Source organism: Aulostomus chinensis, chromosome 10 (genome assembly GCF_037954235.1).
Source record: "Aulostomus chinensis isolate RoL2024-O1b breed Wild chromosome 10, RoL_Achi_v1.0, whole genome shotgun sequence".
Lineage (NCBI taxonomy): Eukaryota > Metazoa > Chordata > Actinopteri > Syngnathiformes > Aulostomidae > Aulostomus > Aulostomus chinensis.
The window spans coordinates 1,835,281-1,862,640 of record NC_141329.1 but is presented as its reverse complement, the minus strand read 5'-3'; the positions used below and the strand labels follow the sequence as shown (position 1 = coordinate 1,862,640).

The 27,360-nt window shown below is 44.4% G+C and overlaps 1 protein-coding gene across 2 annotated transcripts in view; it reads right to left on the bottom strand.

Annotated features, from left to right (window-relative positions):
- Positions 1 to 26,354, bottom strand: part of clmpb (CXADR like membrane protein b) — a 90,174-nt gene extending 63,820 nt beyond the window's left edge. Inside the window, exon 1 of one of the 2 annotated variants that reach the window (XM_086215452.1) lies at positions 26,001 to 26,354. Coding sequence is in view for 1 of the 2 variants with exons in the window: in XM_086215451.1 (XP_086071577.1) it covers positions 5,610 to 5,640 (31 nt within the window). In the remaining variant the exon portion in view is untranslated. Of the gene's footprint in view, positions 1 to 5,609; positions 6,267 to 26,000 lie in introns of those variants that run through there. The other variant, XM_086215451.1, reaches the window with a different exon arrangement.
- Positions 26,355 to 27,360: the final 1,006 nt, after the last annotated feature.

The window sequence follows — 27,360 nt, the reverse complement described above, 5'->3', positions numbered from 1 at the left end:
GTATATTCTTTATATTATAGACGTAGTCTGCTTAATGTCAGAAAATGTGTTTTCCCTGACTTCATGTGATTTTTGTGTTTAAATTTCTGCTCGTCAAATGACTGAAATGATAAAACTGACATTCCAAATGGTTGAATGTTGGGTTGAAGAGATTCTCAACTCAATCAGAGCTTCCAAACTGAAGTCTTTCACCGGCTTGTGTATTAATGACAAGACAAGACATCCTGTCATGTTTGAAAATGGCGATCAGATTTGCCAACTTCAAAACTGTGTTGTCATGCATGTGACATATAAATACACACACACACACACACACACACACACACGCGCACACACGCTCACTCAACTGGACAGTGACAGGTGATGGTAATGTTACTTGAGGCAAACAGGTGTTTTTCCTGAAGACTGCGTAATTCCAGCCACAAAGTTTGGAATAAGTCGGAAAGAATTGGAATCAAAGTGAGTCAATTTTGGGTTTTTTTTAATTAAAAAAAAAGGAATGAAAAGTGACATGGATTATGTCACCACACACACACACACACACACACACACACACACGTTTCTGGGTGCCTCCACAGGATCATGATTATTCTGTACGGTCGGTCAGCTGGAGCCTACAGTTGCTGTTTTAAATGGCTTCAGTCACCACCACCAGGAAAACCGTTTTTCCCGAGTGATTTAAACGTTTCTGACACTTGTAAAGTAAGAAAACAACAAAATTCCCTCAAAGCTCCTGAATCAACCATATGCATCATCGACCATGATGTCCTGTGATAACTAATTCTTTCACCTCCATTCATTCTACCTGGGGAGGCCCCAACACCCCCCCCCCCCCCCCCCCCCACACACACACACACACACACTGGTCTCAACGTTCCAGCTAGTTTTCTGAGTTGGGACCAAAAAACCCACTTGGAGATGGAATGACATAATAATGTTTATAGCAATTACATCTGGGACAATTTATCATCCAGCTGAAGCAACGACCATAACAGGCCTGTGTGAGTCCGTTGATGTGAACTTAGTCAACATGAACAACATCCTGAATTGTTCTGCATAGAGCATTACAGCGCGCTAGTGGGGTGTAATGGCATGTGGGGACTGCACACGTGGCTCCGTCGATGTGAGTCTCTGAGGAACATCTGTCAGAGATTAGCAGTAAAGTGAAAGAGGCAGTTCCTGTTCAAATGTTCCCAAATAATCTGGCAGTAATTTTCCCAGTGAAGGATGAAAACACGGGTGGGTTTATAGGCCCCACCTCTGTCCATGCATACGTCTTCTGTTCATCAGGAAGCAAGTGACAAATGGCCGCACAGACGAACGATTGTGTAGGTCGGAGAGAACATTGGAGTAAAGGCGCGGCTGTAGCATAAACCTGGACGCCACATTCCCTGGACTCAATCTACCATGTGACCTTTATTTCTGCTCTGTGTGTCTTTGGCTGCAATCAAAATGAAACCTACCTCGACTTTCATCAAGTAGGAATCAAAGCTTTTACTGTACAAAGGTTTCTCTCCTCTCCAAACACTCATTCTCTCATGGCATCCAGCTTTCTGCGAGAGAAAAGAAGGACCTTCCGACTAAAAGCAGCACGATCAATGAAACATGAAGAACCCCTCAGGAACAAAAATAAAATAAAAAAAGGGCGGCTTGTTATTCAGGGAAGCTTGCTGTCATTCAGAGGCCATACACATCAGTGGGAAAGTGCTTGGAAGGCAAATCGGTGTTTGTTAATGATATGGGTCAATTGTTTTGAGGACGTCTGACCCTCTGTACTCATCTGTAGGCTACCTCAGTCACCCTTGTTAGAGGTTTTATATTCCAGATTGCTCTGCCCTTGCTGAGCCACTCAGATTTGCCTTTGAGTAATACAATCCTCTCTTGTCTGTTTATACTTGGTTCTGCATGTCATATCACTGACATTGTAGGTGGAAGGGAAGTAATTTAACTATTTGGAACAATGCAATAATAGCTATTTCCAGCCGAGTCCCTCAGGAGCTGCAGTGGTATTGTTCAGCACTCCCTGCAGCTTGGATGTAATATCTACTGAATATTGAGGCCTGAGTGGATACGAGATACTTCTCGTGTTCTTTTGCTGTTGGAGGAATACACTGAAACTCTGACAATGTTCATACACTTCTGCATCACTCTATACATCCCTGTTTTACTCTATAAAATCATCTTTATCCAACCAGGTACTATTTTGTGCCTGAATCTAACCAGACTTTAACCATACGGTCAAAATGGCCTTCAATATCCCATGGTGCACTAGGAGACGTTTCTGATGAAGCATCTCACTGCTGAGATTTACGCCAACACGCAGATCGCTGCTGTTCTTCTGGACATTTGCAGGATTGTGTGTGAGAAACTGCACACTCCTCCATGTTTTCCAAAGATCCTACGTCAACTACATGCATTACCTGTGGAAGTTCAGGTTTTTGCTCCTGCAACATGAGATGAAGGTTAACTCCAAATCCTGCTACTTCTACATCTGGCTGACAAATGCTTTGCATATCTTACAAGTTCAGGTCCAACAAAATGTATCTGCCAAATTCCTCACATGCTCTGCAAAACAAATCTGCTCAAAGCTGAGAACATACATAAGGAATGTAACATTATAAGGCGTTAGAAACATGTCAAAGGAAGAAAGCGTAATGTATGGGAGCCAGACGCCAAGCATCTAAATGTCTCTGGGTTTATAGGAATGTCAGAAGTCGGTGGCCGTGTGTGTGTGTATGTGTGTGTGTGTGTATGTGGGAGTGTGATTCAGGCGCAAACACATCAAGATGTCACTTCATAACCTCTGGCTCAGGAGGCTCCTGTCATCTTCACATTTCAGAGATCCTCTGCCTACCCCAGCAGACATGCTAAATATAGAATGGGGACAGAATTTCTGTTTGGAGCTACTGCTCTCTTTATCTACATCGAGCTGCATGCGTGCACAGACTCCGCCATCTCCTCACTAACATGTCGTCATGCATGTAGACACAAAGGCGCCGCTGCATCCTGCCATGCCAGCGTTAAGACTATTGCATTCTCAAAGTCACTGGTGTTAAATCCCAATGTTCCAACCACCAAAAACAGTTGAGGTACATGCACAGTTGCAGTCCAGATGTGGTATCTGCTTAATTGGGTTATTTAATTGGACTGCTGGCATTGTCCCAGTATACACGGACGGGGAAGCCTGGTTTCATCCAGGAGGGACGGTGGTGTGTCCCCTCATGGGTGGCAGTCATACTTTCTTACCATTCACCTTTTTCATCCAATAACAGACGCTAACCACCGAAGACCAGCGTCCCTTATGAATCCAAAGACCGATGAAGAAAAAGGGACAACTCGAGCTGAGGCAGCACCGACTTTTCATGATCATCCTTGACTGACTGCTGTTGGACTTAAAACATTGCAGTGGATGCAGCAGAGCATCGCCGGGCTGATCAGGAGGAACTGAAGCCTACACATGTCGGCGTTATCTGATGCCAACCGGATTAGAGCGGCTTTGAAGAGTGAGATTTCAGTTACACTAACAAGTTTAGAAATTTCAGAAATCTGGTTGGACTAAAGCAGTACTCATCTTTCTCTACAACCATGTGAGCACACCGAGTGGAAGCTGCTCTGTCCAAAGACACTTCTATCAAGTGACTTACACCGCCGTTTTTCTTCTCGGACAGTCATTTTTAAAGTCCCTCATTCAAAATCTCTCATTCCCGGCACGAGGACGCGGAGGCCATTCATCAGCCGCCTGCTCCACCTGGCTGAATCAACCCTGCACCAGACTTCATTTGACCTTCTTACTTTGTATCCACAGAGCTACTGAAGGGAGCTATGAAACCCTCTGTGGCAATTAATTTCACTACTTATCTGTAATGTGAACAGTGGAAATTACATCTCCAACTGATATTAAATTACGGACTTGCAAGGCTAAAGCTAAATAGAAAGGAAAGAAGAGCTATTAACGAATATTGATTCTTTTATAATAAAACGGCCACATCCTCTCTTTACCTGGCCTCTGTGCTGACTTGCTGGCCACCATCTTAGTATCGTGTCCTTCAGCCTGAGCAGCTACACTTCTGATCAGTCGGGAAATTGTTCTTTTAGTTGACTGCCAGATATCTTGGTGTTTGAGAGAAAAGACGGTTGAATCTGTGCTGGACATTCAGGTTATTAGTATTCCTCGGCAGTTTGAGTTGCTTAATATATCTAGTGACTTGGAGCAGGATAAAAATGCCTCGCCATGGCAACGAGTCATTTAATACCACACAATCGTTATATTAGTAGTAGTAAGGCACTGGTACTCTGATGATCTGCATGCACCGGGAAGCGAGTTCTTATCAAAGAGAGCAGGGCTGATGAACTAAACCAGAACAGTTGATGGGAGTCAGTTCCTTTAGATCAACAGCAGGACCAGAGACCATCAGGCCTCATTATCACTGCCAAATGAAGCCTGACCTCGCCAGCGCGCCGGCAGGTCCACATATGCCTTTTTTTCATGTTCTATCCTGCTCATCTCATTGACTGTCACGGGTGGCTGGGGGCCGTCCCGAAGGGCAGCGTACAATGCGGATAGGTCACTCCAACATGGAGACAGCTGAGTGAAGGCAGCCTACACACCAACGGCCACATCAAGTGTTAGCAAACAGCTCTACGCGGAAGTTAATAGCATGAAAAATGAAACCCAAACGCCGCTGTCTCTAACTCTCTCCAGCAGCAAGCATCTTATGACCGTTCACAAGTTTTGGACTGGAACCAGAGAAAACACGTCTCCAGATGTTCCGAGCTGCTCCTCTGACTGGCCACTCTCATAAAACTCAGGAGTTTCCAAACTTTTGCAGCCCTCCCCCCCCTCCCCACAGCAGAGACTCATCAGGCTGTTGAGGTATTGCTTTATGAAATATTCTTGGTTTATCCCCCGTTACACCCAACATGGGAATTTCTTCACTGCAGGCGATGAGACAGCAGTGGGGAGAGTGAAACTTCTGACTGGGAGTCATTTTGATACTCTTGGTGTCAGAGAAGTCATTGTGGAGTTAAAGAAACCTCAATGAGAGTGAGGACGCTCCTCCTCGCTCTGGCTGTAACATCAGCAGTGGTCATTGTTGAGGAACTCATTTGTGCTTTTGTGGTTCCATTAAACACACGTTCTCAAGTTCAACTTCCAAATGCAAAAAGAGAACCGACATAATGTGTACTTTCTCATCACAGGTCACACAGCATATGGAGAACGTCAAATCCACTGGGATGAAGAATTCCAAGCACACCTTCAGCGTCAACGGCACATTCGGAGCCAGACAACTTGGATCCTCTGCATTTGTTCTGTTTGAAGGTTTCAGAAATGCAGTCGAGCTTTGACAAAGACTTGTGCAGATGTCGGAGCCCTGATAGATGGCCCATGTTATCAGCACTATTTAGGAATGATGTCACCATAGACTCAATAACCTATAGCTCAGAGTGACATCATTCCTAAATAGTGCTGAAAACATGAGCCAGATGTGTTGCTGAGGACGTTGAAATGTGAAAGCGACATCCACCGACCTCCGCCACCCTCGCCGACAACCCCAGACAAACGCTGCACAGTTTCCTCATGAATAAATGAACGATCTTTTGTGACTTACCCAGAAACAAGCAGTGGAATATTGCAGACATCACGGCTGGAAATCCCACATACAACAACGGAGCTGGAAACAATGCGCTCAGGCTGCCTTCACATTCATGCGGCTGAGCGAAGTGTGCAGGCGCAACGAGGCGGCACCATCAGCGGGTCGAGGAGAGAAATCAGAGACAAATAAATCTTGCTTGAGCACATGAGTCCAAGGACATCATATGTAGCACACGCCCGACATATCTAAGCCTTCCGAGAGGGAGAGACGTCGCTCTTTCTCGTCAGCGTCATTCTCATCGCAAGCGACTTGGCGTCAAATCAAAGTTCCCCGGCTGTCTGGCTTTGGCGTGGGACGTGTTGTCTCAGGGTCCCCTCTGTCTCTCCCTCAGTAGTCTCTCCTCCTTCCCTCCTCCGCTGCACAAAATGCCAGAGAGGAGGAGGAGGAGGAGGAGGATGGCGAAGAGGAGGAGGAGGAGGAGATGCTGAAGGATGGAGACCTCTAGAGTCGGAAGTTCTCTTACACCGAGCACTGAGAGCCTCGAGCTGGCGGCGCCTTCCCTTTTGTTTGGTGTTGCAGATAAAAATTCATGTTCTATCGTGTGAATGGAATGAAACTCCGGTAAAACCACGAGATGAGTGAGGAACAACTGCGTCTGAGGCTTGATGGGGTTTCAACGAGAACGACATGAAATTGTGTGGAAGCAGCGCGACGTGAGTGTGTGTGTTGGGGGGGGGGGGGGATCTAGTTGTGATTGCGTTCGACGTCATTATTCTCACACGAAACCCTGCAGACTGATTTTTGCGTGGATGCTGCCAGACAAAGACTTTCACTGAGTCTGAAAAGCTGCAGCCTGCCAGGACGTCCCTGCAGCCTGGTGCAGGATTTTATTTTAAATGGGTTTCTGACACGCGCACACTTGGCCTTAAACAAGTACTGCACCTTCATGTCATCAGAAAACTGCAGTTTTACAATTTCAATCAAGTTTTGCTCAATCGTGCAGCTTCAGTGAGGGAATCTGTGTATTATTTTTCTTTATCATGTGAATTTTCACAGTGCTATTTGTATTTTTGCGTGTTTGTAGGAAGTCATTACTCCTATATGGTAAGTAAGAATAATTATATGGTAAACAGGATTACAGTTTATTATTTTTTTAATGTCAGGTTAACTTTGTGAGATGAAACAAGAAATACTGCATATTTTAAATTCAAAGGCGCGATATGTCCTCAAGGGCTGTTTAGATTTTTCAGGCGATGATGACGCATGTTTGTGATCAAAGGCAATTTAACACATCTGTTTTGAACCAGAGGGCTTTTCCTCCAACTTTTTTTCTTCGTCCAGCAGTTTCTCTATCTCGGGATTATTCTATCAATCTTCTCAAAGCTGCCACACAAGATTTATTTCTTCACTGGTTTTTACAAGAGCGGCGTGGTGGAAGTTGGAGGAGCAAACAGTGTGAGGATAGTGCTGCTCTCAGAACTCCAGATAAATGAATCCCCCTCGACTGCGTCTCTACAATCTACAGAAATAACAAAAGGATTTTCACTCGCCGGTGGCCTCTCTGCTCTCTCACTCTCTCTTCCCCCCCTCAAGTGGCCTGCTCTTCAGCACCAGCCTTCCTCCATTCCCTTCCGTTCCAATAACTAGATAGCTGGAAACAATGTCTCACATGCACACAGTTCACACACAGACACACACACATGCGCGCGCATGCGTTTTTCCCTCTTGCTACCACACAAAGAAACACATGTAGATGGAGGGAAGGGTTGCTGGTCGACACAGGCAGAGCAACAATCACACAACGTAATTCCAGATGTTGCAGGAGGCAGATAGGATGCGGTGAAAGGGCGTCAGTCTCGTGTAACAAAACAACACTCACCATCTTTCTGTTTGCTTCTTTTCCCGTGACGCTTCATTGTATTTCAGCTGAATATAAAAGGTCACGGCCTCAGTACAACTCATGTCTGCAGAAATATTCACAGAAGTCAGCTGTAGCACAGAGCAGTGAAGTGCAAAAGTACAAAAACTGTCAAATAATGATGGATGGCTGGTTTGAACAGACATGGCCCCCGGGATCTCAGTAGTCCTGCTGTAATCTGACTTCAGATGAAGAAAGTGCACCTGATAGTCAGCATATATGTTCTATCCTTTCCTCAAACAGGCTTTTTCAACAAAAAGACGACAAACTACGGTAGTGAAATGCTGCGGCGTAGCTTTCAAGCTTTCAGAGACGACCTCACATTGATGACAACGCATCACGCGGTACGAAGCCGATTGCTTCACGATGGTGGTTATTCTGCAGTAGGTAGCTGGTCTCTTTCGCGGTGCAGCTCGTGCCACGGGAGGCAACCTGTCTGCGTTTGGTGGCTTGGCCTTGCTGCATGATATAGCACCCCAATGCAGATGGCCTCACAGATGGTTGATATTTATACCACGGGGCCTTGAAAAGTCACCAGTGTGGAAACTGCTCTTTCTCCCTGATTAGTTTCACATCACCGCGAGCACAACAGTCTCTCCGCACCCGTTTCTCTTGACGCTGAGAACACATGTCCACTCTTAGTTTGTTTTATATGACAATCATGGTTTACAGAATAATCAACAACATATTTGCTGGCCCTGTTTGAGGCGATGATGACGCTGATGAGTTGGGACTCTCCCTCCTTGTGTTTTCTTTTTAAACCATTAAAATATAATCCTCCTAAGTGCAAGTTCCATGATTTTTTAAAAAACTTCCAGACCCAACACGGCTTGCATTTTAGCTCGCAGCACTTTTGACTTGTGTACTTTAAGTGGGGTTTGCAATTTAAATTGATGATGCACCTTAGACTGGCAGAGACGAAGCGCTGCATGGAGAGTGTTCCCATCCGCCGGAACAGCTGTATCTCCTTCGTCATGACATCACGGGGTCATGTTCGTGTTTTGTTGACGCACAGATGACACCCTGCAAACACACTGGAGCAGGGTGGGACGCCACCTTCCTCTCCTGCCCATCGGGGAATGAGAAATGGATTGTTGAAAGGGTTCTGGAATTCTTTTGTTTAGGCTTCCCTATTTTTAGCTTCCAGGGTGATGCTTTGCTGTGCACGGCTCACAGATCCTTTATAATTTGATGAGGGAGAGGGCGGCCCTCTGAGATTTATGGCAAGCATCTCAAGGCAGCATTGGCCACTTGGCTTATTGATTCAAATTGGATGTTTGTTTATGGGCCAGTAAAGCTCCGTCCCTCTTGTATAATGCAGCTCCAACACAGGAACATTCAAATTGTCAGGTTCCTTTTAAAGCAATAAAGTAAATGAACTGCTGGTCAGTGTTTCATCTTTCCTTACAGTAGATCCTGACGGAGACGTGCTGCGCGTCTGCCAAGAGGAGTGTGAATGTTTTGTTTCCTTCTCTTGAGTTATGCATGACTTTTATAGAGAAGTCTAAATAATAGATGATGTGCTCAGTCCAACAGCCATGTGACCGCCATTTTAATTGATTTGTTTTTTCAAATTCTTTCAGCTGAATGTGTCAGTCTCCAAAAGTCTCCCTTGAAAAGCTGGTTTGAAACATATTTTGGACTCAAATAGGGTGACTGAGGGGAAAATGCTTGCACGTGTAGCTTCATCCTGAGTTTTGTTTCCTCATATTTGTTATAAACTGTGACAAAAGGGAAGGAGCTAATGCCCATTTTAGACCACTTCCTGTCATGTCCTGTTCCACATGATCCAGTGAGCGCAGCGCCGTCCTCTTGTCCTGTAAAGCCCAGTGAGTTCAAATGTGGATGTTCTCCCTCAATTTATTTATGAGCTTTTCTCGGGGAACATGAGGTAGAGAAGAATTTAAAAACATGTCATCATGCTCTAATTAAAGACGAGGCCGGCGACTGAATCACAACCAGGAAGCAGACAGCCACTTTCTTTTTATGTCTTTTTTGTCTGCATGTGCAGCCAGCAGGTAAATGATGAGGCGGGATGACTGAACAAGTGAATGAGCGAATAAATTCATCACCCAAGGAACGAGCAAGGGCTGAATGAACCACACACACATGACGGTGTCATTTAAAGACTGATAGCTGCCTATTCCAAATGGCACGAGTGTCTCTGGGAAAGGTAATAACGTTAAATTGTTGCCTGTTCCAGTCCAGGATAAACAACCCCTTCATGTCTGAACACTGTTTCCAGCACATCGCACGCAGCATTAGAATTCGTTTCCTCCTGTTATTTGCCACACCAGCAGACAGAGAAGAATGCTGCATCACACCTGTCTCTGCACCCCAAAAAAATGAAAAAAATCAACCTGGTTTTCAATTAGACCAGGTGTCTTAATCTGTTTCCACGCGTTAAAAGCACACTGTCACAATCAAAGTGTTTAAAACCACATGAAAGCTGAAATCCTCCAATTCCACAATAATCTGAATCTGATTATTTCAGTTTTTCTGATTAATTCTGTCACATTCATGACATTTGTTACAATAATGCTGGCTCTGAAAAATCAGAACGCACCACTCCCATCTCCACCACCATTTATACAAAATTCCCTCTTTTAAAGTTCAGATTCTCCCTCCATTTCTCTCAAAATGTTGAATAATCTTCTTAAATTGTTTTTACCTTTTCATTCTGGATTGTAAAACAGTAATACTTACAGAAAAGTGCTGTATAAATACATTTTAGTTTTCAAAATTATTAAATAATAGAACTATATAGAAGTACACTATAATAACAACTACTTATATAATGAACTGATTAAAGTAGAAGAAAATTGTTGGTGATTCACTTTCCTGTCCGAACCCAGAAGCTCTTCTGTTGAGCTCACACAGGTGAGGAGGGTTGGATTAACCCCCCCCCCCCCCCCCCCCCCGTTGAACCACGTCTACTAAACAATGTAAACAATGAAAGAGCCTTCACGTTCATCAGCAGGTACATGAGAGGCGGCCTGGCGGAGCTTAGAACACCACATTGAACCAAGCAAATGAGCTGGTTAGCCTCCGATTGAAACTTCAATTGAACAGCTTCACGCCATCGACAGCTTTGCCTCTCCAGGTTTATTGACATGTGATGGAGAGCTCGTGAGCGTGTGTTTGGTAAGCAGACAAACTAGCTCGCTTGATTGGTGGTGGTGGTGGTGGAGGGCAGGCCAAGAGCTGCGGGTGTTTGTTGGGTTTTGAAATTCTTGAGCCCCCCCCCCCCCCCAATCCAATCCCAACCAGTATTCCTTCTCCGGCTCTTTTCTTGATGAAGTGGTCTCCAGGCTGGTCACTGGGGAATGACTGATGGGAGCCGTATGGTGGTGAAGTGCCAGCGTAAATCAGCAGACGCTTTGCATCATACAGTATGTCAGGTGTGGGTGTAGATGGGGGGGCATCCATCTCTCTTCATCACTCAAGGAAATGACCAATCTTCCTGATAAAGACCTGCAGTGTAATATCACTGGACATATTTAGGAATTACCCCCCCAGCAGATTAGATATTCATACCGCAGGGGAGCCGCTTCCTTCAGTATCTAAATCTTCACTCAGAGGAAATTAAAGTACAATTCTATACTAAAGCGACGCGCGTGCGTGTCACTGTAGCGGTGAAGGTCAAACGGGTAAACTGCTGCTGTGTTAACGGGTGAGAGCTGCTTTTGTCATGTCAAGGGTCTTTTCAACAAAGCTACTCCATTAGTCCATTAAAGGAGTGAAGGATGCTTCTCCAGCTCCTCACCCTCCCTCAGCAAAGTCAAGTGATTACATTCATAAAGGACTACTTGTACCTAAATATTCTACACTCAGAAAAGACCTGAAGGACTTAATTTCATACTTGTGAATTAAAATAATCCGATGTAGAGAGAAGTGAGACGTTTTCTTCCTTTTAAAAAAAGAAACCCTGAAATAATTCTGTCCTCACACCGAATAGCAAATAAGTCCTTTATGGATTTCCCCAACATTTAGCTGTTAATTCATGAGATGGTTAAAAGATAGTCAGGCTTCTCTGACCTCTAAGTTTTTGCCCTTTTTCAGAAACAGGAACCATGTTTCTGAATAATCTCTTAACACACGTGACTGGCGGGGGATACTCGCTGGCATGAGACAACAATCACGTCTTGGTCCAACTGAAAGTAAGTTCTCAAGGCATTTCTCCATTTTCTGCAGATAAGATGGCCAGGATGGCTTCTTCTTCTTCTGCTCTGTGTAACGTTGCCTCCATACTGCCTTGTTCTGATGGCATGAAACAGTTTTTACATCCTCTACAGCAGATGATGCAAACACAGCGGTGTGTTCATGATCAAAGCACCAATGGCTTGAGATATGGCTCAGGAAAACAACTGACTATAATCTGAGTTTCCATTCCATTTTTACATTTAGTTTATGCCAATTAAAGTGGTAACTGCTAACTGTGCTACTGGAATAAGACGGAGGGAATATAGGATTCTGAGCTCCTGGCAAATTACTTTGATAGAATAAAAAAGGATCTCATGACTGATAAAAACAAGGCCATGACTGGTCTTATGGAAAAAGAATGAAAGATAATCAGGATCACGGAGCCAAAGGACAAAATAAGCTCTGTGATTTTTTAAAACTAGACACAATGATGTGGGATTATGTTGTATATAGCTTTGGGGGCTGCTTAAATGAGTGGGGGAAAAAAACAAATCATTTTCAAACAGGAACAAAAAAAGGTCTTGGTCACAGACAGTTCCATGCCCAAAGCTGGGAGCTGTTCTAAAGCCTGGCCAATTTTCCACAGCAACCCTGGGCTGAGGCGTGACTGCAGTCGCCAGTGAAGCATGATCATTTCTTTGACAAGTCCTAGCAAGACAGAATGACAAGAAATGAAAAATTCAGCGCAATGAAATAACATCCCTATTGGGTACCGTGGACCATGTGAGACGTACATCAGACTGTGCATGGATTTCTTTCATAAGGGTGATCGGAGGAAGCATTCTGATGAAATATCAGTGATGCTTCATAAATATCTCTGCAGTGACACAAGTGCAGTAGCAGGGATTTGCTCAGAGGTTGCAGGCCACCCTGGTCCTGTTTTATGGTCCGATGTCAGATATATTTCGCCTCCACTGTAGCATCAGCGTGTACCGACTCAGCTCTTCAATGCAGACGACCTCCAGCAGTCGAGGAAGTCACACATCAGTCAATATGTAGCGAGAGAATCCAAACACCAGACTCTGACAGCAAGTCTTTCCAAAAGAGACGCACACAATCACCCAACCAATGTTTTTGTGCCTGGCTGAAGCTATAAAACCTTCTTTTCTAAGGCTGATTTATTATGTGTGGAAGGAGATGTATCAATGAAGCATCACATAGCTGCTGCACGTGTTGTTAGAAATATCTGAATATTTAGCGCATTTGACAAGTTGGGAATTAGAATGTGATGCCAATACACATTTTCTCTGTTGAATCTCTGAGACGTTTCTCAGAAGTGAGTGAAAGAGGAAACGCAGCTTCGTGGACATGTCTTTACTGTTCCCTTCTGAAGATGCTGTCAATAAACAGTCGGAGTCGTGAACATTCTCGGGATAAAAAAGCTGATTAGCTGAGCACACAAACAAATTCAGGTCTTGTTGCCACTGCAGGTTCAATGCTTCTGGCCTGGCACACGAGTGTCCGTCCCTGCTCTCACCTTTCAGGCTGGGTGCAAGTTTCATTCATCACCAAAGCTGGAACAAACATCTCTATAGGTTACGCCTTTCTGATCAAACACAAATGTTAGCACCAACAGTCTGCTTCTAGCCCGGCCGGCTATTTGGGGTAAATCAAATCATTTCCGCTGAGGGCCTTCGAGGTGCTGTTCTGATGTCCGTGTTGATTCTTTACCTCCTTCCTCACAGGCGACTTTATTCATGGTGTTATTTATTTGTCTTGATGGGATCTTGCTCTCACCCCCCCATCACAGCTTGGACAGAATAAGTCATGATTCCATAAAAGTTCCATCTAAAACAAATATCAGCTGCAGGCAGGAGTCGCCTCTCGTCTCCTGGGACGACTTCTCTGCATGTGAGTGCGAACGCTCGGCCTTGCACGTGTGCTCGCTAATAAGACCAGTAATGAAAGTGATAATGGAGTCTTGGTGTCAATCATGTCTGAATCACATTGCGCGATATGAACAGCGTGGAGACTATCAAGCTTGAGGTGATGACACTTCAGAGACATGGACGGACACCAAATACACTCACTACACTTCTAACAGAGATTTGCAAACAAATCGGTTTATCATTTCCATTAAATGCAAAATCAAAGTTTCCCTGACAACAAATAATTCAAAGTGACATTTAAAGGATAAGGAATCCTGCCTTAAAGATCATTCTTTGCCAATAAGCCAGTAGAAACGCAGAGGAACTTTGATTATCGGTCATTTGAAAAATTGTTCAGAAGTGGAAAAGGGTTGATTATGCGGATTACTCCGAGTGGCTCTAAGGGAATTTTTTTGTGAGTTGAAACACTTGATTAAATCAGTGGTTTTCAAGTCGGATCCTGGTGCAGTGGGAAGGGTTTGAGACTGACTGACCATCATCTTGTTTGTAGGCTGTGGCTTTTTCTCCCTATAATGATGTCACATGATTGCCTGATCATCATCCGAAGACATAAATAACACACCGGCGTTTGTTTCCCACCATGATCGAGGTTCAAAACGTCACCACAACAAAAGAGAGAAACACATGTGGAGCCAGAGTGCCACACATTATTTCCATCTTTGAAGGTGGAGCTGCAGCTCTCTGCCACGACTTTTATCAAATGTGAGCAGACGGATTACTCTCCTTTTCAAATTAATTCACTGAATGTCTGGAGAATTCCATGATTTAATTATAGATTTAAAATAATAAAAAAAAAACCTCAGAAAGCTTTGGAAAGTATGTGTCTTCGGCTAGGTTAACAAAATGAAACAAAGGATTCAGGACTGGTCTTCCTCTAAAATGTCCAGAATTCTCATGTTTTAACTGTCCAGCAACATCTGAACAAATGTGAGAGCTGTTTCTAGTCCTTTAGGAGTGACGTCCATGACACCATGTCCACAATGTAGTTCACGGAAGGGAATCGATCACTGGGACGTACACGCGCAAACATGCTAGAGCATTGTGGGAAACCGCATTTTCACGAAGCGCCTGTTTAACTGAGACAGAAACAAAATCATCCTCATAATGTTTGTGTTTCTGTCTTGTGATAAAACAGCAGGAATAAAACCAGCTTGCCTTCCTCTGCTACAGGAATAAGGAGGTAGCTTCCTTCCTCAGAAGCTCGCCAGTGTTGCTGTCAAGGCTGCTGTCTGTGTTTGTGATGACTGTTTCCACCACCAGAGAAATGGTGGGGGAGGACTGGCCAACTAGAGAGTGTAGCCTCTTGAATTTAGCCCTGACATCCATGTATGTAGAAGCTTCTGCCTCTGTACAGCACTCTTTGTGTGTGTGTGTGTGTGTGTGTGTGTAAGTCTCTTGTGCATTTGACAGTGATTGCAGCTCCCTGCTAGCTCGTAGCCTTGTCACCATATTGAGAGGTGGGCTGTAGTTTTATCACCCATGAAAACACGAGGGTGCAACTGGCCTCCAGTCAGCCGGGAGGAGACATGCATTTCCTGCAACATGTCACTGACCCTCAAGTTAGTTTGTGAAGTGGGACTGAAGCAGTTCATGCAGAGAAGCAGCAGGGCACCTCCACCTGGGTGGACAGCTCGTACATCTGACCTAGAAGCTGTGTAAGAAAGAGAGGTGGTCCAAATAGACCAGTGGGGGATACGAGATCTCCCAGTTGTTCCCATCTGATGTGAGGAGGAAGCAGGGGGACGTGGAGCCATTCAGGGCTCTGGAGAGGACAGCAAAGGACAGCAGCTGCCGTCGGAGCTGCGCACCAGTCTGAGTGGTGGGTGAGGTGAGCCTCCTCTGGTCCCGTTAGTACGGTGTGTGTTTCTGCTGAGAACTGTTACTTTGGAAAGCAATATGGGGCTGAGCTCTGTTGTGAAGGTGGGACAGCCCTTATTCTTATCCCTCGGGATTATGGTGCGTAACAGGACACTGAAAATGAGCCATGAAAGCTGCCTGCAGGGCTGTAGGTCTGTGGAGCGAATGGAGGCTCCTGTTAGTTAATATCTGTCTCTGCTTAACGCTTCTTGCCAATTTTGTTGCACTGTCTGGTAGGCCTGGGCAGATGGTACATGGCGAGCAGGATGATGGCGAGGAGGAGCGAGCCACTGCTGTGGAGCCGTCATCAGTATAGCACCGTACCCATTATTAGCACCTGGGATGTGTGGAAACTTGTAATGAGTCCATATCTGCCAATGTCAAAGGCTCCACAGCCATGATGTGGCATGATGGGTCCCCTCGTCAAGCTTTGTAGTGAGTAATGGAATGGAGCTGCACATGCAGGCACCAACAGACCTCTCAGGTTGATCGCTAGATTCTGAAGAGAAACAGGTGTTAAGTTCTGCAGGAGCAGACATGCTGGGTCCCTGCAGGATGCAAGAGTGCAGAAGAAACTTATTTTGCAACAGCGCATGCTGGTGGAGGGTGAACCCAGGAGTGACAGCTCTTAGACGGTGATGCCAACAGAACCACCTTTCATACCTCAGAGGTGTAGAAGGAAGGTTTTAGTGAAGTGCAGTGGATAAGTGAAAGTCTTCAATATTTTATTTGTGTGTTTTAAAGATCTGGCACTGACTCATAGAAGCTGAATGGATGCTTTACTGTGCAGTATTTGAGACAACAACCTCAAACAAAGTACTGTAAAAACAGTATTTGTCTAAATATTTGCCCTCAATGGAGCAGCAGGGAGCGTTTGTTCAATGCGACACATTCATCTAAATGACAAAACTTTTTATTCTTCATGAGAAAAAGCATGCAATCATTATTAAGCATGGATTTTTTTCCCATTATAAGCCATATTCCATTTAGAAATTGCAGCTGCATTGTCCTGCAGTTTCAGTTCCTCCGGAGGTGAGCGGAGCTGTGACAGCGCCTCCCGTCAGCACAGATTAGAGGTTTTTGTGTGTTTAAAACTGCTGTTTGCTTACCAGTGAAATACATTTTGTGACACGTTCTCACATTTAATGAGCTTGGACACCAAACTGGGTTTTGATAAGGAACAAATTATAACCTAGCATGCCGCTGTCACTTTGGTTTAGTCAGGAGGGCCACCCATTAAATATCACCTAGCTCCTTCCTATACTGACGACCGGCTGCTGAATATGAGCAAATGCATATACATCCTTTTTAGAGAACTCTTGAAGATGTGTTCACCTGCATTCCAGGCTATGTGGAGGTTTCAATGCGGCATTAACAATATCACCATGATATATTATATCATGCAGAATACGTCTCCCCTCTATAAAACGGTGAAAGTCAGTTCCTGAATGTACACTCACCAGATAAGGTTAGACAAGGTATTTTTTCTACATGACATGCCCTGTGGTGGTGGTTGCCATTTATGCATGACTGCACTGGTCTGCTCCATGTAGGTTCAGCTGCTGCGCTCTAGGTGGATAAAGGCCTGTATTTAATGCTTCTAGCGTGTGTTTATTAAATGAACTAAACAAGGAAGTTAAGTGAATAAAGAGCGAAACACTTTCCAGGTCTGCTTCAGTGGGTTCGCCTGTTCACTTGCACTGCAATTCACTTTGATCGTGTTCCAACAAACAAGTTTTGGACTCTGACTCATAACACTGAATGATTTGAAGCCTCATAAAATGAATTTGTTGGGTTGATTCCAGCTGTGCAGCTCCTCCGTCGCAACATTCAGTCACATTGTATCTTGTTTTTCATCTGCAGTCTTTGGTCATGCTGGCTCTGTAGGCTCCTTCTCTGTGAGTGAGTGCATCCACTGCTGCAGTTTAACAGCCCCAGTTGACTGTACAGGACGTGCAGTGTTAATTTCATCCACAAAGAGCTGACAGAAATGATTGTCTACGAGCCTTCCAGATCTCAACAGCTAAAATTAGACTTCAAAAACCCACTGCCCCTAAATGAAGCTCAAACCTGAAATGGTAGAATGCCATAAATATATGATATGGGAGTTCAGGAACATGTTGTCTGACCTTACTGCTCCTTGGCCACGGCTCAGATGGAGACTGAGGGAAAGAGAACGCAAGTTGTTGTTTAGCATTCCGGCAGAATGAAAAAAACTGATGGCTGCCACCTTGCAAGCTCAGTACCAGCACCTGGCTGATGTTTTTCTACCACGTCCTACTGCAGGTGTCCACTGCCAGGATGAATCAGGCCAAATACTCCACTACAGAATGTGTTTCACCTGCAACCTGTACACTCAGAACTTATCAGCCCTCTGCAGTCGTGCCCTCTGTTAGATGCAACACTGCCTCTCTCCAAACCTCTGGGTAGTGACACCAGAGGTCTGTCCACTTATGAGAAACATATGTCACAGATTGTCATGACTGATACACGGAGAGATGTGTTGAAACTTACTGTTGTTGGGGCTGTAACATAAAATGAGCATGTGAATTATAAGCTCGGCGCCAGACTCACATCTTATATTATTTGAAGCGGTAGCCATGACAACACAGTTCAATTCAGCGTGAAACACTGGTAGTAGAGTGACCTCTGTGCTGCTGTCAAAAAAAGAAAAGACAACGTTGTATGGCTGCCATAATTATACCTGCCACCTTCTGCAGAACAGTTGTTATGCTTTCTTACAAATGGGAGGGTGGAAAGGTGCTGCTATTCTCCATCCGTCCAGAGTGACGGCTCACAAATGGGATATTTTTAGAGAACGATTTAATCACAGTCATATCATGTGTCTCTTCAAAAGTGTCCTAGAAACAATAGGATCGAGGCAATCAAGAGATTATCTTATCTGATTATTTTGAAAGTGCTTGATAACCACTGAGCATCAGAGACAGGCAGCTGATGCAGCGAGAGAGGGCTTTTTTTCCCCTGGCAGCTCTGATTCTTCTCATTTGGCAGAATGGAAAAGGATAGTTAGGGGTCACTGACTGGAAAGGGAGGTGTTTAGGAGTTGTCGGAGATAGAGAAGGAAAAGATAGTCAAACAAAACTGAGAAGACAAATGTTTGAGTAGTGAGAAAGCACTCGTGACAGAGGGAGGGAGGAAGAGAGGGAGAGAGATTTTGGCGCTTGCAGAGTGGAAGAGGAGGAGTTCTCTTGCCTGCATTTACACTGCAATGTCAGTGAGGACTGTATTACTGACTATGTGTGGATTTCTGCAGAGCGCATGTAAGAAAGTCTGCCTTTGCTGACAGTTGAGTCTAAATATAAGACAGAGGCATTTGAAGCTAGAACCTCTCCTTCCTCACAGTTGTATCCATTCTTCCTCTTCAGCTTCTTAATTCTTCATTTTCGTCTCTTGCCATGTGGGCGATCAGAGGTGGAAGAACGTGACACCTCTTATCAGTGCATGGGCATAGAGGTGGACAGGGCATGTGGTGAGGAAGGTGGGGGCGATGCACTGATGCCCAGCCAGCACGTGGTGCAATTTGCAGCAGTAGAAGAGAGATGAGAGAGGGAGGGAAAAGGCCAAGCACCAGCTGTTAAAAATAGCCAGCCTTCCTGGCATTTTCTATACCTTCCAGCAGTTCCCCTCCTAATAATAGCAAATATACACACATAGCTCACGGCCACTGCAAACAAGAGTGGGGAGAGGCAAATTCAACATGCCCACGGGATAGAGGCACTAGGTTATGGTAATGCTTTTGGAAGACTTCCTCCTCAGGAAGCGCTGCTCACTTCACCCAGGCCTTTATCCTTAAGCGCCAGCAGACAGCAGTGAGGTGCGTGGAGAGGAAGTGGAAGATGGCATGAGATATATCGCTGTCTTGACCACAAACAAGAAAACACACCATTAAATCACAGCAAGCAGCTCCCTGCAGGAGCTGGTGCTTGGGTCATAACTGTTCGGCCGGCCAGTATCGCTCTGATTTTGAGAGAGTAGATACCACTGAAACAGCACAAGAGTGTGAGAGCGGAGCCCAACACATGATGGATGCTTCCCTCCACAATGGTGTAGTACTAAATACGTCTTTTAAATTCATTAAATACTTCCTTGACTTTGGATAAGCCCACGCTAGCCAGAGCCATTAGACTTGCAGATCACTCTGGCACTGTGCAGGCTGAAACTCATTCCCAGAGATTTTACGTATCTGGCTACTGTGGCAGAATATCCTCTGTCACTCGCTGTTTGTGATTGGTGAATACACAATGCCTGCGTTGCCCTGGCATGCCAGACACGCAGGGAATATCAGAACATTGCATGGACATGGGAGTTGTGCTTGAAGGAGCACTATTCTGCTGGCTAAAGCTGATGGATGCTCGTTGGACTGAGAGTGCTTTTGTTTGATTCAGCTAACAAATTACTCAGAATGTGACAAAAAAAAAAAAGAGACGAGACCTCCTGTACACATAAAGAATGAGGGAACTCAGACAAACGGTTTGGCACCATGTGAAGAGGGAGCGTCGTTCAAGCACGGCAGATGCGATTCAGAACGTAATCGAAAACAAATACAAGCAGTCGTCTGCTCTATGATTTCTAATTTGCTGTCTGCCTTGGCAATGTAAAAGCGATACGCTTTCAAAATAAAACATTCCAAGGTGTAAATTGGATGCACAATGTCACAAGTGGGTCACACGTCTCCCTCGGTTGTGCCTCGACAAAAATGTCTGGAGGAATTCCTTGAAGCAAAACCATCTACACTTACAGCCTGAAATGACATTAGCATGCGTGTGTCAGTGTGAGCAGGTGAGAAAAATGGCATCATTACGTGAACGACTGACTGACGTTTCCCATCGTTCCTGCGGGGTCCTTCAGGGGGAACCGGGTAACATAAATCTGTCCTATGTTTGCAGTTTTTCGCTGTGAAAATAAACACATTTATCTCCTTACTGAATCAAATTATTGATGTGAGCAACGATGACATCCCGGGTGCAGAAGTAGGCAGTTCCTCAACTGAAGTAAAAGCAGAAATACCCAGAGAGAGTGATAACTGGTAAAAGTTTCAATTATAAACTGTCGTAAAGGAAAAGTAGAGAAGTATTTGATACTGAATATCTTCATGTTTGTGTATTTGTGCTTGTGATTGTTCAATCCTCACACCTCTAAAGGTCACGATACAGTCAGACGTGTCCAGTCGTGCTGCTCCGGTGAGACATGCAAGATGTTGAAGTTGGGAGTAAAAGTACAGAATCATCATCGCGTTTCATCATGTTTTTGCAACTAAATCTTTTTCCTCAAAGTAACAATTAACTGAACCCATTCGCGAGTAATAAAGCATAAATACTCCAGTGAAATACAGAAACTTGACATTCTACCCACAGTAACTGCAGTACTTGAGAGAAATATTTAGCTACATCCCACTACTGATGATCTCTATCTGTCTCCCCCTCCCTCCCCCTCTCTCTCTCCCTCTACCCCCCCCCCCCCCCATTAAGCCACAAACAACGTTTGGATTATTGGACAGCCGTCTCTGGTTTTGTGTTTGTTTTCCCACACAGTCGTGCACCACTGACTCTTTGTAACCTCAGAATATCAGTAAAGCTTTTAATCCCAAACTGCTACCATAATCTAGTCAATTCAGGAGCATAATTGGATATCTGACAGACCCAGAATAGAAGAGCAATATTAAATACTGGCTGAGCCAAATTTGGAAAAGGGTTCAAGTGGAGAAACCATCAGTGCTATACACACCTTTACTCAGCCTTAGACGTACTTATTCACATACCATTACCTCCATGCCAAAATGTGGTCAGTCACCAGAGATATTCTAATGACGAAGTTAAACTCCAGAACAAATATGAGAAGTGTTTCAAAATCCAAATATAGAAGCTGAAGATTGTAACATGGAAGTGAGAAAGTAATTAAAGCCCGCCTGTGTGCCACGGAGGCGTCCGAGGAACTTTCACTTTGATAAGCTGCGAATGAAGGTATGCAGACGGGTAATGGGTCTCGACATCAGAGTGACATCACAGCTGATCTGACCATGTTCAGACAGCTCACCTCCACCACGTTCTTGATGGCGTCTGAGGAGGAAAGACAGGAATAGAAGACAGGCACACCAAATCTCCAAGCTGTCTTTTGAAAAATGCAAATCAAGCGCGGTTGACTTTATTGTTGCTCAGACACTGGCTAAAGGGGCTGATGTTTAAAAATAACACCTTGCGAGCGCTGTGACCCACATTTGCTTCAAAAATAACTGCATGGAAGACCAGAAACCAGCGGTGGAACATGGGACCAAATCTGATTTGCATTTCAGTCACACTCTGACGCATTATTTATTAATACTATTTTGACACAAGAAAGATGCACAAGTAGGGAAGATATTTGCCAATTGGCACAATGTGCATTCGGATTGTTGAAGAATTGTAAAAGGGCAAATTTAACTGTTTGAGGCTTTTGTCATATTCTTAGACCACATGTCCATTCAGCACCCTGCTGTGCTGAGTTTCTAACCTGACCTTTCTTCCCCCGAGGTTTCACCCATCAAGCTCTCTCCGTGACACCTGAGTTACTGGGACATTCTCTCGTAATTAGAGGCTGAGCATGGCGACCACCTTCTCCTGCTTATGCATATTTAGTCACATCAATGGGGGCGATAGCTCTGCCCTCCCCCTCATTCCTTTTCATTGCACCGGGTGCCATTTAACTGCTAATGATGGTCATACTTGGAAAAAGCCGAAATCAAAAGGTGTTTATGAGGGGGAAAATTCGTTTGCCCCTTGATAAATACTTCCCTGTGAGAAAATCCTGACAGGTGAGAAACTGGAGGACTGTGTGTTGTAATCACGCCTGTGTGTGCACACTAATGAATGCAGATCCTGATCCATTTCCCAATCTGCCCTCTGTAATGAAAAGACAGGAAGGCCTTCCCCTGCAGCACTGCCTTGTAAGCCAAGGTAACACACATGCGCATGCATGCTTGCATGCTTGCATGCCACCACTGTGACTTGGAGATTGGATTTGCCATTGAATTATTCACTAATCTCCATCTACAAAAATGCCTCCTAAACAGGCTCCTGAACACTTCAGCCTGATACATTATTTGCATTTAGAATGCTGGCAGTAGTAGAGGGAGTGGGCGAGCGAGAGTGGTGGGTCTGGCAGGGGTCCGTGCAGGATACAGGTGGTTCTGAGGGAGCACAACAAGCTGAAATGTAGGCTAAGATGATGCTTGTCCTCTATGATCATTTAGGATGGAAAGCATGCTGTCTGTTTTAAACCACTCACCAGGCTGATGGTTGTCAAAAAGAATATTTCCACGCTCACTCTGACAAACCTTGAACAATTCAAAACTGGGTTGCTCGGTCTTTCTTCTGTTACAGTGCTATGATGTCTTGGATTACAAATAAAAAGTTGTGTAAACAGGCCTCTGGGAGAATAATCTCACTTTACGTGCAGGTAAATACTGATGTGGCGCCTTGAAGTCTTTTCACATGCACCAATACTCCAAACCACAAAAATAAGAACAAAGCCTCAAAAGCCTGCCTCGCCAAACCCCGCTGGCACAGTATCTGCAGCCTGTCATGAGACGAGCATTGAATGCACTGGTTTCTGGTACCTGATCGAATCGATGAAAAGCGTATGAGCTGTATCTCCAGTGTGCAGCAGCACAAGAACAGGCTGAGCCAAGTTTGTGATTTCAGTAAGCGGGTCATGTGCTTACGATGAGAGCTGTTGGCACAGGAGATTAAGGTGTATAGAAGAGCCTTGTGGGGAGCTGAGATCAAAGGTAGACAACTGCTGAAACACATTTGAACAGCAATATTGACTAATTAGTTCACTTTGATGTTCCTAAAGATATTTGTCACTTCACTGCGTTAACAAATCAGTTTCCAGTGTTTCCAGCATGCAGACTGATCTGGGATTGTGGGATAAACTGGTGTTGGCCTGGCGATGCACTGCACACCTGAGAAGAGGCGAGCGGACAACAGTCAGACTCTCCAACAGTCAGACTCTCCAACAGTCAGACTCTCCAGCTTGGTGAATTTCTCTGTTCTACAAAAGTCTTTCTCTCCTTCACTCATGCAAAAGAAAGAAAGGAAAGAAACGCTCTCTCATTTCTATTTTCATGAACAAAGGTTCCCCAAAATGGGACTAAAGTTTAGTTAAAAGCAAAAAAGGAAGGCATATCTAATTGATAGATATAAACTGAAAAAGAAAATCATAAAATAACTTCTAATTACTAAAATAGTATTCATAATATATGGAGGATTTATTTTGTGTTAGTACATTCATATTTCTCTCCCTCTTTTGAGTGCAGTATGCAAGTACTGTGTTAGTATTATTATGTAAATGCCACATCAATGAAAGGTCATATTCTGATTATAAATTCAAATGACGCTGGATTTGTTGACTACTCTATGTTTTCGGAGTAATATTAGTAACACCTCCTCTCTCACTTGTTTACAGGAGAAACTGTGTTTAAAGGTGGAGCTCGCCTCCAGATTACGACTCGCACTGGTTTTGAGGTGGGGGGTGCTAGAACTTTAAGGAACGTATGGGTCGTTCCTGCCTGCAGAAGAACCATCTGACAGGGTCCTAGCGTCGTGGTGGGACCGCCGTCTTTGCGCCACTGTCTGTTTTCCCTCTCTCGACCTCACTTCTCAACCCACCTCTCCCAACAGTGTTCGACCTATCAAACTGCACCGCCCATGCCACGCTCAGTTTACACTCCACTGAGCCCGTGTCATCATTCCTACATATCTTGCCAGGTAGATTTGGCCTCCTTTTCTCCTTCCTGTTGTTCAACTGCTAAAAATAAAGCTCCCTTTAGTGGAGCTGCCATGAGGCTCCAGTCTGGTCCTCCGCGGGGCTGAAAACTTCACTTCCTGACAAACAGAATTCACTTTCTAGTTGGTTGAGCCTTCTAGTGCAGACCTACTAACATACCTGATATCACCAGTGTACCACTTATGGAGTCTAATGATAGACTCATAACATGAAAAGGACAAGGACAGGACACGCAGGGTCAAACTGGGAATAGAGCTGGGGCCGCCCACAAACAATGGCTCCGGTGCCAGAAGGAGAGTTCCCGCTCAATTCCTCACAATTTCTTTATAGAAAGAGATTTAAACACCCATAAACAAGCAAACCAGTGAGCCAATGAATCATGGCAACAATATATTTGAGCGTCAGTGCTAAAGGGTGACAGGAAAATGGGAAGAAAGGCAAAGATACAACTCTGGGCACATGATTATTGTAGTGGCACTACGATATTTCAGCTCAGCACTGTTAGCAATAACTACGTTTAAGAGAAACATTGGTGTTGTTACTGCTGTTCAAAACATATTAAAATATTCATCATTTCTCGTTCAAAATGGAACTAATTTTTCTGCCTCCAGGTCCCCCTCAAACAATCATGGGAACTTTGTTGTCATCAGGTGAGTAAAATAAAACCCCAGAGCATCAGAGTATCTCTGGACCAACTCCCACCAGCCTTGTTATTCTGATGTAAGAACACAAGGGGACATGCTTCATGCTGTCTTTTGGGTCTCATGTAAAGTAGCTCACAAGAAACACAATGTAATTGCTGTGAGTGAAAACTCCGCTTCACTCGTCAGAACATCGACCATTTTTCCACTATGACAGCAACTTTGTTGAACTTTAGAAGAATTTCTCTCTAACAAGCTCGACGGCAGCTGGGAGTGCTCTGTGAGGAATAAACCCAACAAAGGAGCAGAGATATATCTACTCTGAAAGTTTAAAAGCTAAAACCAGAACATGGAGCAAAAGGATATTTTTCCCATTTGGAATTTATAAAGTAATTCACATGGACATAAATGCATCCTTGGATTCGAAGCACTTTGGGCAGAGACAGAGACAGATGCCTGGATTGCCGCTACAACTGCAGGCCCTCAGCTGAGCGTCATATCAAACAGGAACAAGACAAGCTGACTGCTTAGCGTGATTCTTAAATGGGACATTCAGTGGGAACCAAAGACAATGCTGTGTTTGGGACCTTTTTAAATAATGCATCGATGCTCTAAACTCCAGGCCAGATGGGTTCTTCCTGCACACTCTTGTCTTGTTTCAGCTGTGCCCACTGAATGGAAAAAAAGAGCTGTTGCTCAATGTTGCAGCGGCACGGCTGGATTAGTCAGTAGAATTAAAAAAGGTCATGATGTTTAGTCAGTGGAGCTATGACTGAAAGAGGAGTTTCCCCACGACAGCATGTCCCTACAGCACCTTGTCTCCTTAGCAGCGTACCAACACAGATTAGTAATGATCACTGGAAATTCCTTCTATTCAACCTTCACCAAATTGTAAAAAAAACAAAACAGAAAGACCTCGACTGAGCCTGATTTTACTTCGGCCATCGAGAAACGACGACAGCAAAGTTGCTAAAGCTGATTGTCAGGGAGTTAATCAGACTGAGGCCATCCCATAAGTCCTCTGAAACATTACACAGCCATTTTAAAAGTTCAAAGTTACCATTTCTGTCATTTGGTGCATTTTTGCAGCTAAACTGTGCAGGTGGTTACTCACCTTGATCCCTGGTCACCTGAGAGCAGGCTGAGAGTAAATCCTTGTTTCTTCACAGATGGTGCAGGACAGATGGAGACTTTACCAGGGCAGTGGATGTCTTTGGGCACCGCAGGGTTGAAGTCTTGTGGATGGAAAGTAGGTAACTGCCCACATTTGTACCTGGAGACAGGTTGGTAACTAATCTCATTATTTCGAGCGCCTGTTTCAAACTTAAGTTCTAAGCAGGGGAGAAAATGCTTGGCTCCTGAAGCATACACAGAGATGATTGCATTCACAGGATTCACAGTTGAAATGCACAATGTAGTCGATCACATTAGCATGTTAGAGGGAGCACACGGTCCTTCTGTTGGTACTTCCTGTGTTAGACTTCCTGTTTAGAACTTCCCCTATTGCATTTATTGTGTTGTGCCCCTAGAGGCTAGAAAAAATATTGCATGTTCTCGCCTTTGTGTGACTGCCATCTGTGTGCCATTCATAGCTGCATGTCTACATGTGTGTTTCAAGACAAAGAAAACGTCTTTATCACGATTATCAAAACAACGAAGTGTGTCCACTGCCTCGGCCACCTCTGTGGACCTAACAAGCATCTTTATGGTGTTTGGGGAAATTGAAGCTTCCAGAAGAAACCCTCGCTGACCAAGGAGGGGCATATCAACTCCACACCGCCAGGATGTGGGAACTTCTGGAATTGAACCAAGAACCTTCACACTGAGAGGCACCACTTCAAACCTCTGAGCCACTGAGCATGGCTGAAGAGGCTGAGCGTATTGAAGGATTCCAGTGAGTCATCCTACGGAAGTCCTTTTAGAGCTTCCAGCCTGGATGACCAGTCACAAATGATTCTACATTTTTGTCAAAATGCTTGTTCTTAAACTTCTTATGAAAAGTAAATAACCAGCAACCAGTCCTGAACTATCTGATCAAGTTTGATTGATTCCTGCTTACTTTATTTAGCTACAAACTGCCAGATGTAAAGGATAAAGCCTTTGTATTTATGTGCATATTCATCGTCTGTTTTACATTTATGTTAGGTGGTTAGTTATTTTAAGGATGCTTTATTTTGAACGTCGTCCTCGTTGTCCCACCATGTTTGGGCTCTCCTAACTGATTCCCTGCAGCAGGGAACGTATCAGGCAGCTAGTTAGTATTTCAGAGGCTGTTTGGTGTGTCTGCTCTGGTGTTGTATCTGAAAGTCAATAAAAGCCAGTTCTGGCAATTTGCATTTTACCTCAATCTCATGCCTCTCGGTAATAAATTAAGCTAACGCCAGTCAAACTGACATTGCCCTTCACAGTAGCAGACTAAGGTTGATTTGATTTCTACACCAATATTGACTTTGGCTGCTTGATCTTGAAGAGCC